The 17,689-nt window shown below is 47.5% G+C and overlaps 1 protein-coding gene across 1 annotated transcript; it reads right to left on the bottom strand.

The window, feature by feature from the left end:
• Window positions 1–4,372: 4,372 nt before the first annotated feature.
• SERPINE3 (serpin family E member 3) lies at window positions 4,373–14,747 on the bottom strand. The gene is made up of 5 exons (XM_049701138.1): window positions 14,492–14,747; window positions 9,219–9,452; window positions 7,218–7,421; window positions 5,071–5,269; window positions 4,373–4,568 (listed from the first exon to the last, which is right to left on the bottom strand). Exons 1-5 carry the CDS (start codon window positions 14,745–14,747, stop codon window positions 4,373–4,375), a joined length of 1,089 nt encoding a protein of 362 aa, XP_049557095.1.
• Window positions 14,748–17,689: the final 2,942 nt, after the last annotated feature.

Raw genomic sequence — 17,689 nt, 5'->3', positions numbered from 1 at the left:
TTGTACTGAAGGGTGTGCACGGCGCTTATGCAAGAAAAAGAAAGCAAATGCATCCAGAATCAGAAGAAAGAAGTAAAGGTCTATCTATTCACAGATGACTTGGTCTTGTATATAGAAAATCCTAAGGAATACACACACACACACACACAGACACACACACACACACACACACAGAAAAAGCTATTAGAACTAATAGGTGAGTTCATCAAAGTGGCAGGATACAAGATCAAGATACAAAAATCAACTGTGTTTCTTTATACTAGCAATGAACAATCTGAAAATGAAATCCCATTTAAAATAGCATCAAAAAGGAATAAAATACTTAGAAATAAATTTAATGAAAGAAGTGCAAGACTTGTACACTGAAAACTACAAAACATTGTTGGAAAAAACTGAAGAAAATCTAAATAAAATGAAACACATCTTGTGTTCATGGGTTAAAACTCCTAATGTTGTTATAAAGAAATTATTCCCCAAATTAATCTATAGATTCAACAAAATCCTTATCAAATTCTATCTGTTTATTTGGCAGAAACTGATAAGCTGATCCTAAAATTCATATGGAAATGCATGGGACCCAGAATAGCCAAAACAATCTTAAAAAAGAAAAACAAAGTTGAAGGATTCATACTTGCTGATTTCTAAACATATTAAAAAGCTATACTAATCAGTCAAGAGTGTGTGTGGTACTGGCAAAAGTATAGATATTTGTGCCTATGGAATAAAATTGAAAGTCTAGAAATAAACCTATACACTTATGGCCAATTGATTTTGACAAGGGTGCCAAGAAAATTCAATGGGAAGAAAGAATACGCTTTTCGATAAATGGCTCTGAAACAACTGGAAAGACACATGCAAAGGATGATGTTGGACCTCTACTTCATCCCATACCCAAAATTAATTCAAAATGGATCAAAGACCTAAATATAAGAGTGAAAACTAGAAAACTCTTAGAGAAAACATAGACACAAGATCTATGTGACCTTGGTTAAGCAATGGTTTCTTAGGTATGACACCAAAAAAACCCACAAGAAACAACAACAAAAATAGATTAAACTTTATCAAAATAAAAACATTTGTGCTTCAAAGGACACCATTATGAAAGTGAAAAGACAACAACCCACAAAATGGGAGAAAATATTTACAAATCATGTATCCAATAAGGAGCTAGTATCTAGAATATAGAAAGAACTATTGTAACTCAACAATAAAAAGACACATAACCGATTTAAAAATGAATGAAGAATTCAAACAGATATTTCTCCAAAAAAGATATATAAATGGCCAACAAGCACATGAAAACATTGTTGACATTAGTAGTCTTTAGGGAAATATAAATGAAAGTCAGACTGAGAGACCACTTCACGTGCCATAATGGCTCTAATCAAAAAGACAGGGGATTCCCCCTACAGCTGTTGTCACACACAGTTGTGAGGTCACCCAGGCTGCAGTGACTTGCCCCCAGCCTGAGGAGGAGGCCAAAGCACAGAGGAGGGCATTGCTGAAGGGCAGAGGAGGTGAACGCATCCTGACTAATGTAACTAAGAATAACGACACAGTTCCTGAGTGCAAGCTTTATAACATCCCTACTTTTTAATCCACAATTTGGGAAGGCAGTCTTTGCCCTTTCCCTATCTCCCTTGCCTCCATAGAGAGGGGCCTTTAAAAAAATTATGGTAAAATATACATTATATAAAATGTACCATTTTAACAATGTTACGTGTATAATTCAGTGGTGTTAAGTACATTCACATTGTTGTCCAATCATCACCAGTATCCACTCCAGAACTTTCTCATCATCGCAAACTGAAACTCTGTACCCATTAAACATGAAGAGGGTCTTAGGGAAGAAAAGGACAATAGCAAGTGTTGACAAGAATATGGAGAACCTGGAACCCTCATACGTTGCTAGTGGGAGTGTAAAATGGTGCAGCTACTTAGAAAACTGTCTAGTAGTTCCTCAAACTGTAAAGTGTAGAGCTAACACGTGACCCAGTAATTCCATTCCTAGGGTATATACCCAAAATAATTGAAAATATATAGCCACAAAAATGTGCACAAATGTTTGTGGCAGCCAAAAAACAGAAACAAGCCAAAAAGTGTCTTGGCACCTAAATGTCTATACGTGGATGAATGAGTAAATAAAATGTAGTATATCCACACAATGAAATATTACTTGGCCATAAAATAGAATGAAGTACTGGGGCTTCCCGGGTGGCGCAGTGGTTGAGAGCCCGCCTGCCGATGCAGGGGACACGGGTTCGTGCCCCGGTCCGGGAAGATCCCACATGCCGCGGAGCAGCTGGGCCCATGAGCCATGGCCGCTGAGCCTGCGCATCTGGAGCCTGTGCTCCGCAACAGGAGAGGCCACAACGGTGAGAGGCCCGCGTACCACAAAAAAAAAAAAAAAAAGAAAAGAAATTTCTTAAGGGCTTCCCTGGTGGCGCAGTGGTTGAGAGCCCGCCTGCCGATGCAGGGGACACGGGTTCGAGCCCTGGTCTGGGAAGATCCCACATGCCGTGGAACAACTAAGCCCGTGCACCACAGCTACTGAGCCTGTGCGTCTGGAGCCTGTGCTCCGCAACAACAGAGGCCGCGACAGTGAGAGGCCCGCGCACCGCAATGAAGAGTGGACCCCACTCGCCGCAACTAGAGAAAGCCCTCGCACAGAAAAGAAGACCCAACGCAGCCCAAAATAAATAAATAAATAAATTTATAAAAAAAAAAAAAAGAATGAAGTACTGACACAGGCTACAACAAGAATGAACCTTGAAGACATTATGCCAGGTGAAAAAAGCCAAACACAAAAGGCCATGTATTGCAAAATTTCATTTACATGAAATGTCCAGAAAAGACAAATCCACAGAGAGAGAAAGTAGATTGCCTAGGGCTGGGGCGAGGGGGATGTGAGTGACTGCTAAAGGGTGTGGAGTCTCTTTTTGAGGTGATGACGATGTTCTGGAATTAGATAGTGGTGATGGTTGCGCCACTTTGCAAATATACTAACAACCTCTGCACTGTACACTTTAATTGTAAATCCGTTTAAAAGAATGGGTTTTATGGTATGTGAATTATCTCTCAATTTAAAAAGGAAGAAAGAAAACACCCTCAGAAAAGCACAAAATGCCCATGATGATGAGCAGCAGCTCCTTGAAGGAAGGGCAAGCTCATTTGGGATATATGAGATCTGGTGGGTTTAAGAAAATGCACATATCATGTCTAACATAAGAAAAAAATGCTCATGGTTTGGCTTCCCACTTTGTTGACCTAAAAACTAAGTGTTTTACTCATTAAACAAATATATATTTGACATAATTAGTCTTTCTGGTGGGTTTTCTTGATTATTCTTTTGGTATGATAATGTTCCTAATGAAGACTGACAGTCCTTATATATCCCATTTTATTTCTTTATAAATAAAAGTTTACTTTGGAAGGTAGATATCATAATTCATCCAGAATCTACTGACGCACTGCTTGGTGATGTTCAACCAGAAGGCTCACGTCATTGCCATACAATTTTTGCCTGGCTACCCACAGAGTGCCCTAGTTTTTGCTCTTACTAAGTAAAATATGCAGGCTGACTTTAGAGCAGGTCATACTAAGTGATGAATCAATGATTTGTGGAACTAGAGGAAAATTCTTGCCCAAAAGCTGACTTGCGTCTACCATGGTCCAAAGTTTCGTACCCAAATCTAGACCTAAAATAGTTTTTACTTCTTTCTTTATTCCCTAAAGGGCTTAAAGCTAGTTTTTTAAAACTTGGTTAGTTTTGCTTGTGAAATAGCCTTAAAAGGGAAGGGGAGTTTTATTTCCCTAAAATCTTCTATCCTTCTCAGACAGCAGGCAGTCTTAGGGAGATTATTATTATTTTTTTTAATCTGGATGAGGTCAAGTGTGAAGCAATACTTGGGTTACTATGACCTCTGCCTTCCTGTCCCTTCTCTGTCCTCCAAAGTTTTTTAGGATCATTCCTCAAGGGTTTGCAAGTTCTAAAGGCAGATTCAGCACCAGTGAAGAGTTCGCAGTGGAGCTAGGCACCTCCCTGGGGCCTCTTCCTTATACCAGCTGCTCCAGGACAAGGCCAGCCATCTGCCTCATACGCTCAAAAAGACTGTAGCAAATTCCTGCACCTGGCTGCATTTTCTCTCCACTTTTAGCCTTGAACGCTCTTCCTCCTTTGCTGAGCTTCTCTCAAACATAACAGAAAGATCAGGGCTGCTTCTGCTCCATGCCAGAGAGATCTGTTGAAGTAGCCAGTCTTTGGACTTTGATTTGGGGTCTAAATATTTCGCTTGGAGAGATAGGCTTTGTCTTAGAGTTTAGTTCACCTTCTGCCCTTGCTATGCCGGATCCCACTTTAGACCTTGGCCCTTCACTCACTGGGTCTCTGTGTGTTTTTGTTCCAGTGCCTGGACTTATTTTTAACTCCTCGAGGGACCACTGCCAAGGCCTCTGGCTCAGCGCTGCTGACAGCCTGGTCACTGGAGGAGCCCAAGGCGGCCAGTGGGAAGGCACACGAAGAATCCACATGCTTCAAATGAGCCCTCGGATACTTTTCTTGCTTGATGCTGGTGTACAAATTAATTACGCATTTACTCTGATTTCAAATGTACCGGAGAAGCTTATCACTTAAAGATGTTCGTTGAGGAATCCTTTGTAAAGTAATGAGGTTTGCAAATAGGTTTTGTTTTGCAGAAGCAAAATCCAGCACCATCATTTAACTTTTTGACCTCTTGGGGTTTTGTATTGGTACCCATTGGGTTTTCTTAAAGAAAGGCTCACCTTTATTTAGAAAGAATAAATCTTTCAGCACAAGGACTTAAAGTCTTGAATTCGTATGCTTTAATTGGCCTTCAGATCAGAATTATATCTGTATTTGCTCAACTGCATAAGCGATCTTGCCTCTTTGGTTTTGAAAATGATGTTTGTATACTCTTAGGATGTGATAAGATTTAGGGCACATGCCTCCAAGGTGACTGTACAGACCCTCGAGTCAGGCCGCCTGGGTTCCAGGTCTGGCTGACTGAAGCAGGCTGCAGAGCCCCCCGTCACGACAACGCAGCTGCTCACCTGGGCAGGAGCACGTCCATCCTGGCTCTCTTCAGGCTGGAGGTCCAGATGTGGAGGATGCTGGCTGTGAGGTGAGGCTCAATGTGGCTCAGTGGTGTGTCTCTGTCTCTCGGCAGCAACAGGAGGAGACTGGCCACATTTCCCAGGTATGGCAGCTCGAGCACCCCTACCTGATGGCCCGCGGGGTCCTGGAACTGGCCTGGGGATTCAGCGGATGGGGGGTTAGTTCTGTCTCAGGAGCCCAGGGAACCTAACAGTGCCAGACCCTGGGAAGGGCCAGCTCACAGAAGTGGAAACAATGCATTTTGTTAACAAACACAGTGTCCACCTCTGCCTCAGGGAGCAGTTTGAGGCCGAAGACTGTGGGTAGCTGTGGCCATCTTTTCTACTCCTAAGACCTAGAACATCTCTAAGATATTCTCATGGGGCTTGAGCCCCAGGGCCGGCAGCGGCTGGGCAGGGTGGGGAGGATGGCACACGGGAGAGCCTGTCTTAAAGGGGCAGCCAGTCCAATCCTGGCTTGTTGTTGCCGTGTCAGGACCCAGGGTCTTTGTGCCAGATTTTCCTATCTTTCGACAAAAGCTCTAAACACAGATGTCACGGGAAATTTCTCAATTTCGAAAGCACTGCCCAGGCCTAACGAAACAGGAGTCCAGGCTGGATCTGACTTGATGTAATTTGTACTCTGTAGGTCTCAGGATGGACAGCTGGGAGCTTGTGGGCAATGGCAATGGCTGGCTGAGGACAAGTCCAGGCCATTGGGCAGAGCCTGATTTCAGAAGCGTGTGATGGGATGGTGACAGCAGACCCAGATGGCCAGAGATCAGAAGACCCAGCAAGGGTTGCTGGTGAATGCAGAGACAGTGGCCAGACTCAATGACAGGGCAAGATGGGCAAGTAACATGCAGCATCCAGCTGGGCTGGGGAGACCTGGCGGTCTGTGGCAGCCCCGGTCTTGGGTGGAGCTCCAGGCCTGATCCCTTCCCTGGGAGGACGGGGAGGCCTGGGCCTTAATGTCAGGGGACAGCTGAGTTGGCGGGTCACTAAGGCAAAATCTTAGGATCAGTGGGGAAAGACAGGGGCATGGTTCATACTCCTTATTGTATCTGTTCAATAAATATTTGCTCAGCCTCCATTATGTGCCAGCCACTGTGCACTGTACACTGGGGAAAGCAAGAGCCTCTCAGAGCCTGCCTGCCGGCCACCGCCCAGCGGACAGATCAAGCAGCCTGGGTCACAGCAGCGACGGGGAAATGTTAGGAGCAAGAAATACAATCCGCTGTAAAGGTATATTTTACTTGTTCAATAGACGTTCTTTCATTCCCATCTTACTTGACCTCAATTAATAAGTACTGGTTGAATAAACTAATGAATAAATTCACCGAGAACTCACAAGGGTCCTGTATGGAACCAAACCAAGATGATAGCAAGTCTTCTAAACACCAAAGTTCCTAAAACACTGATTCAAGTCTCACTGGCTTAATTAGTGAATAACAACATAATTAGTCCCACAAGCCGGAGGGAGCTGAGCCTGCAGACCAGGGTTTGGCGGGGTGCAGGGGAGAGGAGGTGTGTAGGGGGCAGGGCAGTGGGGGATGGGCAGCGGGGTCCCTCCCTCCCTGGCCTCGTTGGGGCCCCACCGGAGCATCCACAGCACTCACTAGTCTGCTGGGATGGGGGGCAGCCTGGCGTATCTCCACCGCGAGGGGGATGAGTGACAGTGGGCAGGGTAGGCAGGCTGAGAACCCTGGTATTTCAGGCCAGTGGCACTTTCAGGTGGACATGCTCTCCAGAACCTTCTAGACTGGACTCTCAACCTTCCATCCTTTCTCAGCACCGAACACTGAGGCCGGTGTTCATTTTACGGGAGTGACTGCCAGGGGAAGGGATTTTCCCAGACATTCTTGGTTTCACACTAAGTCCCCCCTTTACTCAGCGCGGAAGGAAAGGCCAGGCATGAAATCTGGTTTCTCTTCCCCGTGTGCCCCCTCACTATCCTGACAGTCTCCGGCTCCCTGGTCTGTCCTTCCTCCGTGGGCCCCGCACAGCTGAGGGTATCGCAGTGATGCTCAGCCCTATCCTTTCAGAGCGAAGCCCTGGTCTCCCCTCCTGCCCTCACGGCTCCCTCCCGGGCTCTCGCGGCTCACCGTAGTTGACCTCGGCCGTTTGGTACATCATGGGGACCTGGAGGACGACGTCCTGGGCACAGGTGAAAGGCAGGAGCTGAGTGCCCGAGAAGGAGAATCGGTGCCGCCAGGCACTCTGGAAGGACACGGTGCTCACCAGCACCAGCTGTGCGGACTCCACGCCGCCGCCGCCTTGCTCCCAGGTGGAGCCCCCGGGACGCTCACCTGCAAGCAGAGAGCGGAGCACCGCTGCGATGCTGACGCCTGCGTCCACACCCTCCCGGGTGCTGAGACATCCCCGAAATTGGGTTTGTAGCTTGCTTTTTAGTACTTAGTTGTGGAACTGTAGTGTTTGTAACGAGCTGTGGTTGGAGACCATGCTTTAATTTTTTTCCGAACAGCTTGGGATGCCCTGGCTTGTTCCAGCTGTGTTCCGGCTGGGACCGTTTCCCAGGAAGCGCGAGGCCTGCGCAGCTCAGACAGCCCCCTGGGAGGGACTGGGCGCTGTGATGGGAGACGCTGCACAGTGTCACCTCTACCCCCCACCCCCATGGCCCCAAATGCTGCTGGGCCTCATGCCTGGCAGAGCCTTTGTTTACACAACAACGTCCAGGGCACGGGCTTGAAATTCCGGAGCGGGCTTGCCACTCGTCAAGCGGCCACGTTGCTCCAGCTCGTTATTCGTTTACTAAACACACACTTTGCTTTAGGCTCTGTTTTCAGTGCTTAGCAAACGCTCCCCAACTCCCCCTGCCAGCTCTATTGTTATGCCCAGTTTTAAAGATGGGGCACCACGACTCAGATAGGCTGTCCAAGGTCTCATACTTGTGAGCTACAAAGTCACCATCCGCCCAGTTACCCAAGACAGAGACCTTGGATTTGAACCCAAGCAGCCTGGCCCCGGTCTCGGGGCACCAACTACCCGTCTTTCTTGGAGGACCATCCATTCCCCGGCGCCACACCGACCCCTGCCCGCGGGGTTGATAGCAGCAAACCGTGGCCTTGCGTCTCCCGGAAGCACAACAGCTGCAATAGGGAGTTAAACGTTTTTAAGTAAATTGAAAGACATTGTGAAACGTTGGAGAAAACTGAAAGAGAGGAAACCTCCTCATCAATAAAGATCTTAACGTCTGCATTTTAACTCTGCACTCCTGCCGGCAAACATATTGTTCTCAATTCGTAAAGTACGTATTCCCTGTTCTGTCTTTTAAACACTGGGTCTTCAACGTTCTCCCTATTTCTGTGTAACCTTGTAATCATCAAGGATGCTGGAGCCAGACTGCCTGGGTTAGAATCCTGGCTCTGCGGGTGCAGGGCAGGAGGCACAATTCTCTGTGCCTCAGTTTCTCCGTTTGTAAAATGGGGACAATAATAGCACTTAGATCTTAGGATTACTGGGAGGGGGAACTGAGCTAATAGGCACGGAGCACTTAGAAGGGTGCTAGCTAAATAAACTGAGCACTCAGTAGATGTTAATGATGTTCACCATCTTTGATGGTAATTACAGCTGCATGATATGTAGGTGCTATTGAATCATCCCTAATTGCTGGACAGGTAGGTTATTTATCAGTCTTTTTCTTTGATAATACTGGGCTAAACGTCTTATTACATACAAGTATTTCCTTAAGCTAAATTCCCAAGATACCACTTTTGGGGCTCCTACTGCATCTTGCTATGAAGGGAGTTAGCTGTCGATGAGAACAGAGCTCAGTGGGAACACAGCTGGGGGGCATTGCATGGAACAAAGCCTGCAGGGCTCGGCTGGGGGTGGGAGGCTCTGAAGAGCGCCCTTCTGGGTGTGCCTGCGTTTGTGCCTGTGTCTCTGGGGGTGGGGGAGGGGCAGAATGGGACCAAAAGTGAGCCTTGCTTCACTCAAGGGTAGGGTCTTCCAACAGGAGAAGCTTCTGCTGCAATTGAGGGCGGCCTGAGTACCCGTCGCCTGGCTTCTGATGAGTAACAGGGGAGACCTGTCTCTTCAGCCCTCTGCCTTTAGCCTCATCAAGGTGGACGGTTTTCCTTTACCTGTGGTCTGCCTGGGGGCCCATCTGTTGGCCAGGATGGTGGTACCATTGGGCTCCCTGAGGTTGGCTGCCTCCAGGCTGCTGTTGGCCCACCGGGAGACCTGATCCACGAAGCAGGGGGCGAGTGGCATCCCCGTGTGCACGTAGAGGGTGCAGGTCAGCTCCAGCTTGGCGCCAGGGCCGGCGCTGGGTAGCGCAGCATAAACAGCTCGAAGCCACTCTCTGACCCTTGGGTCTGCAAAAAAGATGTTGGGATCAATCAAACTGGTGAATGTAAGAGAGGAGTTAGCCCCAGCTCTGCTTGCACGTTGCATGGGAATGGGACCCCAGAGGCTCCACTCTTATTTCCCACGGTTCATCCACCATAGACAGTCAAATTGGTAAAGTCATAGCTAAGTTGCTCAGGAATTAGCCTGGATCCACAGATTAAAAGTTGAGGGGGAAGAGGGCTTCTCTGGTGGCGCAGTGGTTGAGAGTCCGCCTGCCGATGCAGGGGACACGGGTTCATGCCCCGGTCTGGGAGGATCCCACATGCCGCGGAGCGGCTGGGCCGGTGAGCCATGGCCGCTGAGCCTGCGCGTCCGGAGCCTGTGCTCCGGAGCCTGTGCTCCGCAGCGGGAGAGGCCACAACAGTGAGAGGCCCGCGTACCGCAAAAAAAAAAAAAAAAAAAAAAAAAAAAAAATAGTTGAGGGGGAAGAAACCATGCTAGATTTGAAAGAAATCAGCCTGGGATTAAGTCAGATAGAAAAACACTACCAACCTCTCAGAGACTATGCTTCCTAAACACCTTGAGTCAGAAATGTAGTCCAGTGCTACATTCCCTCATCCCCCTGAGCCCCAGCAGACAGCCCATTATTATTCACGTCAGCGAGAACCTGCAAGAATGTTGAGGAAATAATAGGCATTTGACAGAGTCGATGGTTTCCACCTTCCTGAGGGCAGCTGGGCTTCTGGTTATTCACTACTTACACAGGAGATTGCCTCCTTCTCTCCATAGTCAATAGTAGATTTCTTTTTCATGCTATTGTTCACAACTGCGGGTCTCTTCCCCCCAGCCCTGGGCATCTGGAGCTGGAGCTAGGCCTCTCGCCTGCTGCTGACTCACGACACAGTTGAGTACCCTCCTGAGACGTGCAGGCTGGGCTTTTCCAGCAGTCAGGACCCCTTCCCAGGCAGGCTGCCTCTGGAACACGGCCCTTCCCTTGTCCTCCTGACCTCCCCTTCGTCTTAGGCATGGCCCAGTAGCTGCCCACAAGTCTCCCCCGTGACACCCAGGCTTTGCGCCCTATTCCTGCCCCACCCTGCCCCTACTGGCTCTCCCAGGGCGCCAGGTAGAGTGACTCTCTGTCTTGGCTTGGGGGTCCATCCACACCATGTCCCATCCTTCATGTCACAGAGGCCAGGCCAAGAGGCAGCAGCAGACCCCCTACCCCTGACGTGCCGGCCAGAGTCCTTCTGGGGACACAGAATATACGCCGCCCAGGGTCCCCAGCCACCAGGCTGCAGAACGGGGTTGTGGGCAGATTCTGCTCCACAGAACTTTCACTACCAAAGCTGCTGCTTGGAGTCGACAACTGTGCTGCTCCTCAAGTGCTTGCTTTTTCTTTTAATGAGAAAAGCCATGAATGAAAAAAATTCCCATCAGGTCTTCCTCTACTGAGGAAGGTCATAAGTACTTATGCAATCATGTCCCTGTGGAATGTAGACTGTCTGCAGGGGAGAACGGAGACATTTCTGTGGTTCTCAGTGTCACGTGACCTCAGGGGATGGTCACAGAGTTCTCTGTCCTCTCACCCTCTCTGGCCCAGAGGACCAGCTGTCCTTCTAGCCAGGCACTTCCAATTAGCAGAGTCAAGAGGCTTGAGAAATCTTGTCTCCACCTGAGCCTGCTTTGTCCCTACCATTAGCACATTGGAAGTGCTTTTCTAGATGCTGCCGGAATGAACAGACAGCGTCAGAATAAAAGATACTGAAGGCTGACAGTGTTCACACTCTGTTAAATGCTCTACATGCATGATCATGGTTAACCCTTTCTACAACCCTGTGAATTAAGTGCAATTATGATCCCATGTATAGATGAGGGAGCCGGGGCTCAGGCAAATTAATAAACTTGCTCAGTGTAACCCGGCGTCACCCCCCAACTCCCACCCTCTGGTGAAGGACAGGTGGGCTGGGAACAGTCTGCTCCTCTGCTCGGGAGAGCCTCACGAAGCCTCCTGTTTTGCTGCGTTTCCTAGGTCTTGTCTGTAATGGGGCAAAAGGGACTGACGTGAGTGGTGACAAACGGCTCCCCCCTCCGCCCCAGCCCTTGAAACTGCTGTCTCAATTCCTGTCTCCTCTGCCTCCCCTCCTACAAAGCTGTCCTTCCTGCTGGAGGGGCTGGGTGGCTCTAACAGAATGGTGAGCGAGAAGGAGGGAAACCAGGGGGCTGCAGTAGATCAGGAATGCAGTGGGGAGGGTGGAGGGTCTGAAGGGAGGGTCCCTGGGATGGCGCAGAGTGGCAGGAAAGTGCTAGAAGAAATGGTATTTTCCTGAGTCCCGCTGCAGACCAGCCTTTTAACTCATTTGAGACACCAGCTTGGAAAGAGCCTTCCTTCTCAATACATTAGCTGAACTGAATGTCTTGAATGTGACGCTGAATCCAGGGGCAGGGGGAGGGGTTCTGGATTGTAAGATTAACGTATATAAAATTCGCAGTTGGCAGTTTGTAATGCTGATCAAAGAGGGTTAAGTTTCGGATGGTGTGCAAAGGGTTTGGTTGAGCTGAGAGAGTGAGGAAGACGGGTCTGGTGAAAAGTCAAGAAGGTAAGGTGCTCAGTTATGTTTCTGCAACTGCTCGGTGGTTGGCAGTGGGGCTAAAGGGTTGAGGAAAGAACATAGGACTGGAGTCAGAAAATCTGGAACTGGAATCCACTTGCCCGTTGGGTGAGCTGAGTCTCACCAAATCATTAACCACTTGTCTCATTTGTAAAATGGGGACTTTAGAGGCCTAGCGATCGCATATGATTTCTCTAAGGACCAAATGACATAACGACTGTAAAAGTGAGTCCATGTGCATCATCAAACAAGATTCTTTCCCAGGGGCCAGGCTACCTCCATCTCTGAGGCCTCTGTTGCCAGCATCATTCTTGTGATGAATAGAAAGCTGTAAAGCGTTCTTTATTAATTTACCTGGAAAAGCAATGGGAATTCCTCGAACTTGGACCATTGGGAAATCGTGTGTTTCATGTGGCAAAAACAAAGGTATTTTGGGGGGATATCACTGGTGCCTGTTCTGAAACTCGTGCTGTGCTTTAGCACCAGCAGGTGGGGATCCTGGCAAAGCTGCTGGTGGTCACCTGTTGGCTGGATGTCAGTGAGAAGACAGGGCCCATGGGTCCCACTGTGAACTTGGATGGATCTCTGTTGATCAGACGGGAGCAATGCCTCAAGCCTCTGGACTGTGGGTTCATGTTCCTGGTCTGCACCCACTTGTAAGAGAAAGGCTGGGCCAGGGCAGGGGTGGTGGGCAGTGGCAGGTTGTTTTTCAGTCAGCACGCAGCTGATTCTCTGAGCAATTTTGTGGCAAACAAAAATCCAGGGTATTCTATTAACTAGAGCTCTGTAAGCAGCACATTCTTGTTTGTAATAATTAACCATGGCTCCATAAGATAATGAAGCCATTTATGAGTAAGAAAAAAAAAGGTGGGATTATGTTCCACAGAGTCTGACCATTAAGCAATTCTGGAAGTTTGGTAATTCTTGAATGGGCTCTATGGAAACCCTGTTAATCATCATATTTGGTTAACCAGGTACCATGGTTGTCCCTGTAAACAAAGAATTGACTGTCATCAGTTCTCGTTCTCTGCAGGGTAACTGCACTTGCATTTCTCACTTTCCCCATAACCCTGACTTCTGGGAGAATCTGTTTCAAGGCTGAAATGCCCGCCCCTCTTTCAGATTCCTATTTATTCTTCATAACCTAACTCAGGTGTCATGTTTTCTGGGGAGCCTTCCTGATCTGCCCGTGGAATACATCATTCCCTCCCCTGTACTGACTTATTTCAAATGAGTACACTCACCGCCTTGTGTTAGAATGTGTTTCTATGCGCATCGTTCCTATGAGACTGAGCTTTTGTGTTCAGCGGTTTCCTTACATACCTGGCTGCTAAATTCCTGGCATAATACCAGCCCACGCGGCAGGAGCTCAAAAGCACCTGATGGATTGTGTTGCTCTGAATCTAACGTGGCTATCCAAGAGTGACTCCATGGATACGCGCATTTCCGTGATATACTTGCTGAAGAAAATTCACCTTGATAATTTATGTTTGTCTTCACTTACCCCAGAGAGAAAACACATTTGTCTGTTGGCCAGCAGGCCCACAAGAATTGTTTTGGCAAAGGACAGGGTGCGGATGGAGGGGGACAGGACGCACAGCTGGTGCCTTGTGGCCCGATGTTTGAAGGGCTCACCTCTACTTGCCAACTCAAGATTCCAACTCAAAGGAAGCTCTTGCCATGACTGTCTTGGTATTAGTTCCTGCGCTTTCTAAAAAGTATTAATTTATACAATTGTAGCTCCCATCCTTTTTTACTGGCATCTTATTCTAAGACAGGAAAAAGCTGTGTGCACGAGTGTCTGTGTTTGTATGGAGTTGGGAGGTTGGGACCAAGGCCAGGCTTTGCCAGGCCCTGAGTGCGGGCCAGGCGTGGCTGACCTGGCATTCATGAGGCTCTTGCCGCCACTGACAGAACTGTTCTGAAGCCCATAATCATAGAATTATGTTAGTAGGTATGGCCCTGCCTTGAAGTCACAGATTTATGAAAGCAGGTTGGTCAACAGCGCGAGCTCTGAAGCCAGACAGCCTGGGTTTGAGTCCCAACTCTGCTGCTTCCTAGCTGTGTGACCTTGGGCAAGTTGCTTGTATTCTCTGTGCCTAACTAGGCTCATCTCTAAAATAGGTTTGATGAGATAATTACCTACCTCAATAGGGTTGTTGGGACAATGAATTAAATTATATTTGTAAAGTGCTTCAAGCACATCCTGACACCTAGTAAGCACTATGAAAGGGCTTGTGAAATGCAACTGAGAAATTGCCACCAAACCTAGAGTAGAGGGAAGCTTAAACATCATCTGGAGTAACGATGCAGAGTTTGAGTGCCTTCTGCTGCGCACTTGCCCGTGGGCAACCTTCTCTGCCTGCCCCCTGGGGGCAGCCTGAACGGGAGGAGGGTAAGTGTGAGCAGGGCAGTGGGCGTGGGCAGCAGAGTAGGGGGAGCAGCGGCCTGCTTACCGTGGACGGTGTACCCCAGGGCCTGGACCAGCTGCCTCCGGGTGTTCCCCTGGGCTCCGAACTGCAGGAGCTCCAGAGGGATGAACGCGCCGGCGGGGGAGAGGACCAGGTTGGTTCGGTTGCCGTCCGTGGCCACGATCCGGTAGAGGCGAAGCGCGAGCTCCGTCCTCAGCAACGTCAGGTCCTCAGGGAGGTCGCTGGCTCCTCCAGGGGGGCAGGCATGAAGGAGGAAGAGAGCGAGCAGGACAGACCTCATGGTTCCTGCAGTGGAGGGAAGAGATGCAAGTGAGGCAAGAGCCGGTCCCTCCTGCAGAGAAGCAGGCATCGGGCACTGGGACAGGCTGGGGGTGATGATCACTTAGCTGGCTTGTTACCCACCCCTGTCCACTCGCACCGGATGCTTCACTGTATCCTGTTGTGTCTGCATTGGAAATACTGAGAAACCAAACTGTGAGTTGGAAAGCCTGGATTTTAGGCCTGCTCTGTCACTTACTACATGTGTGACCTTGGGTGAAGCTCTGGTCAGACCAGAAGCAAACCATTATGTTGGAAAATAAATGTAAGAAGTACATCCTACTCAGTTTTCTTGGTACTTAGCTAGCTTATAGGTGGGCCATGTCTATCATTAATAATAATAGTAACAACAAAGAATATACTATGTTAAAAAGGATTTAGTATATTTTCTCAGTTAATCATTACAACAATCTTACAAGGTAGCTGTTATTATATTGTAAATATAGAGATGATGAGGTTTAGAGAGCTCAGTGGCTCATTTAAGAAAACATGAGGATAGAAAGAGGCCCATGACTCCAGTCCTGGTCTCCTATGGGTGGTACATGAAATATTGGGAATATAAATGCACATTAAAATATTGAGCCATGAGCTAATTGTACCTAGGATATCAGAATTCTTGTGATGTGAATTATTCTCATAAAAAAGAACACTTCCACAGAGAGTAGAATGATACAAATATAACTCCTACTACAGAAATATACCCCTTCGAGGAAGAGAGTGCATTAGTTGGAAATTAATGCAAAAAAAAGAAGGTAAAGCAAAAAGTGTTTTCAGTGACTGTGCTACACAGACAGCCTGCAGCAATTTCTGCTAAGTTGTCTGACTTTGGTGTCAGACAGGATTGGTGTGAGAGAGGCCCAGTCCAAAGTCACTTGAGGATGAGAAATTTGCATGTAAAGCCACTGGACTCAAAGGTGTTTATTTCAGATAAAGGCCCCACGTGGAAGAGTATCCTCTTTTTCTCAACTCTTCCATCCTGTAGGCAAGCACAAAGGCAGTGCCTGGATGACTTGGCATCTCAAGGGGAGGGACGTGTATGGACATGGGGGTCTTTCTGTGTGTGTGTTTGGAGGTGGAGGGTCCCAGCCCAAGGTCATTGTGAAATGACCAGTTCCCAGGACTCCTGAAGCTCCTATCACCTCCCGCAGGGACAGAGCAACCAGACCTTCATGCCCCTGGGCTCCCCATGACCACATCCCAGCCGTGGTTCACCGCAGATGAGCTGTTTACTCACGGACTCTTGTATGGGACTGTCAGTTTCCTTGCTTGTTTCTGTTCTCGTGGGTCTCCAGCGTTAATGTGCTCCCCTTTTAAAAACGTGGAGCAGAATCTGCTTTGAATCACAAGACAGCATAGGGAGGAAGCTGGCAATTGCCGTCTCTGTCGGCGATGTCTCTACCACTCGGTCCAAATTCCTGGAGCCTGAGGTCCTGCAGAGAGCCAGGGGAAGGAGCACAGCCCGGCCAGCCAAGCCCAGATCGGAAACAGAGCAGGCCCTGGGGAGGGAGCCAGCCATACCCGTCAAGCCTTCTTAGGCTTGTGACCTGGTTGTACCAGCAAGGAACCCCTCATCTAGCCCTTTGTCACTATGAGGAATTACACTGATAACTCTGCCATTAGGGCTTTTGCTGGGTACCAGGTACCTAATGCTTCTCCCCTCCTCCTGTGAAGAAAACAATAAATCAGTCATTGGGCATGACTTGAAACTTTTAGCAAATGGCATTCTGCAAAAAAGAAAAAAAAAAAAAAAAACCAATGCAAGATATAGCACAATCAGTTTGGAACAGGGTGACTTGCCTTATTTATTATTAATAAAAGTGAATGCACTTATTTATATGTAATATAATAAATATTATAAGTACTATTAACAATCTTATTCTTTTCAGATACAACAGTTAATAAATCTGATGACTCAGTTTGAGAAAGAGACCATGTTGTCAATACACAAATGCACATTTTGGGAAAGAATAAGCAGATTCTATCCAAAGTCTGTCCTTGTGACCTATTCAGAATTGCATACATTTCAATTAAGGTCTTAGGCATTGTATTAAGTACAAAATACATGGTAGGTTATATGTTGTTAATGATTAAAGGAAAGAAGAAGGTTTGGAAGATTTAGTAATTTTCTCTCAGGCACCTGTTAGAGTTAATATTTGAAAAAGAATGAGGCTGTTTTTTATCTGACGACTACTCACACCCTTGTAATCAGTGGGTAATTCACTTTAAAGTAAACTGTTGACACTCAAGCCCGGAATCGTTTATATGTTTTAGGATAGTTACACCTCTAGAACTGTTTCACATGAAATTTCCCCAAATCTTTAATGTAGATATAGTGCATTCTTGCATGCTTTGAACTCTAAGTTGTAGTATGATGGGGGAATAAATATGTATAACCTATTCTACAGCATCCAGAGCTGGCATCCCACCCATCCATCCATCCATCCATCCAATAGCTCTTACTTGCCTACTAGGTTCCAAGGCACTGTGCCAGGTCTGGTGGATGTAGCAGTGAACCAGCAACCTGGGCTCAGCTCTCAGGGGACCTACAGTCTTTTCCGTGAGTGCAGACTTTTGATGTTGATACTGACGGTTTTAAGAAAAAGAACCAACCATGAGGAGGACCATGGTAACTTGCAAGGGCTGTCTCCCAACGCTGTGAGTTCCCCGTGGTTGCAATTATTTGAGCAGAAGCTGATTCACTCTTTGCCAGTGGTGGAGTTGGGGAGATGTTTATGAAAAGGTTTCCCAAATTCAAAAAAGTCTAGCTGTGTGACTTCTGCTAGCATTCCTTCCTACCTGACACTAAGAATGTATCATTCTAAATTGCTTTTACATTCTCAAGAAAAAAATACTAGGGAAATTAACATACAAAAAATATTTCCTGTGTAGGTTAAACATTTCAAA

The sequence above is a fragment of the Orcinus orca genome, chromosome 18, assembly GCF_937001465.1.
Source record: "Orcinus orca chromosome 18, mOrcOrc1.1, whole genome shotgun sequence".
Lineage (NCBI taxonomy): Eukaryota > Metazoa > Chordata > Mammalia > Artiodactyla > Delphinidae > Orcinus > Orcinus orca.
Note: the sequence above shows the minus strand (reverse complement) of the source record. Positions and strands in the feature narration are given on the sequence as shown.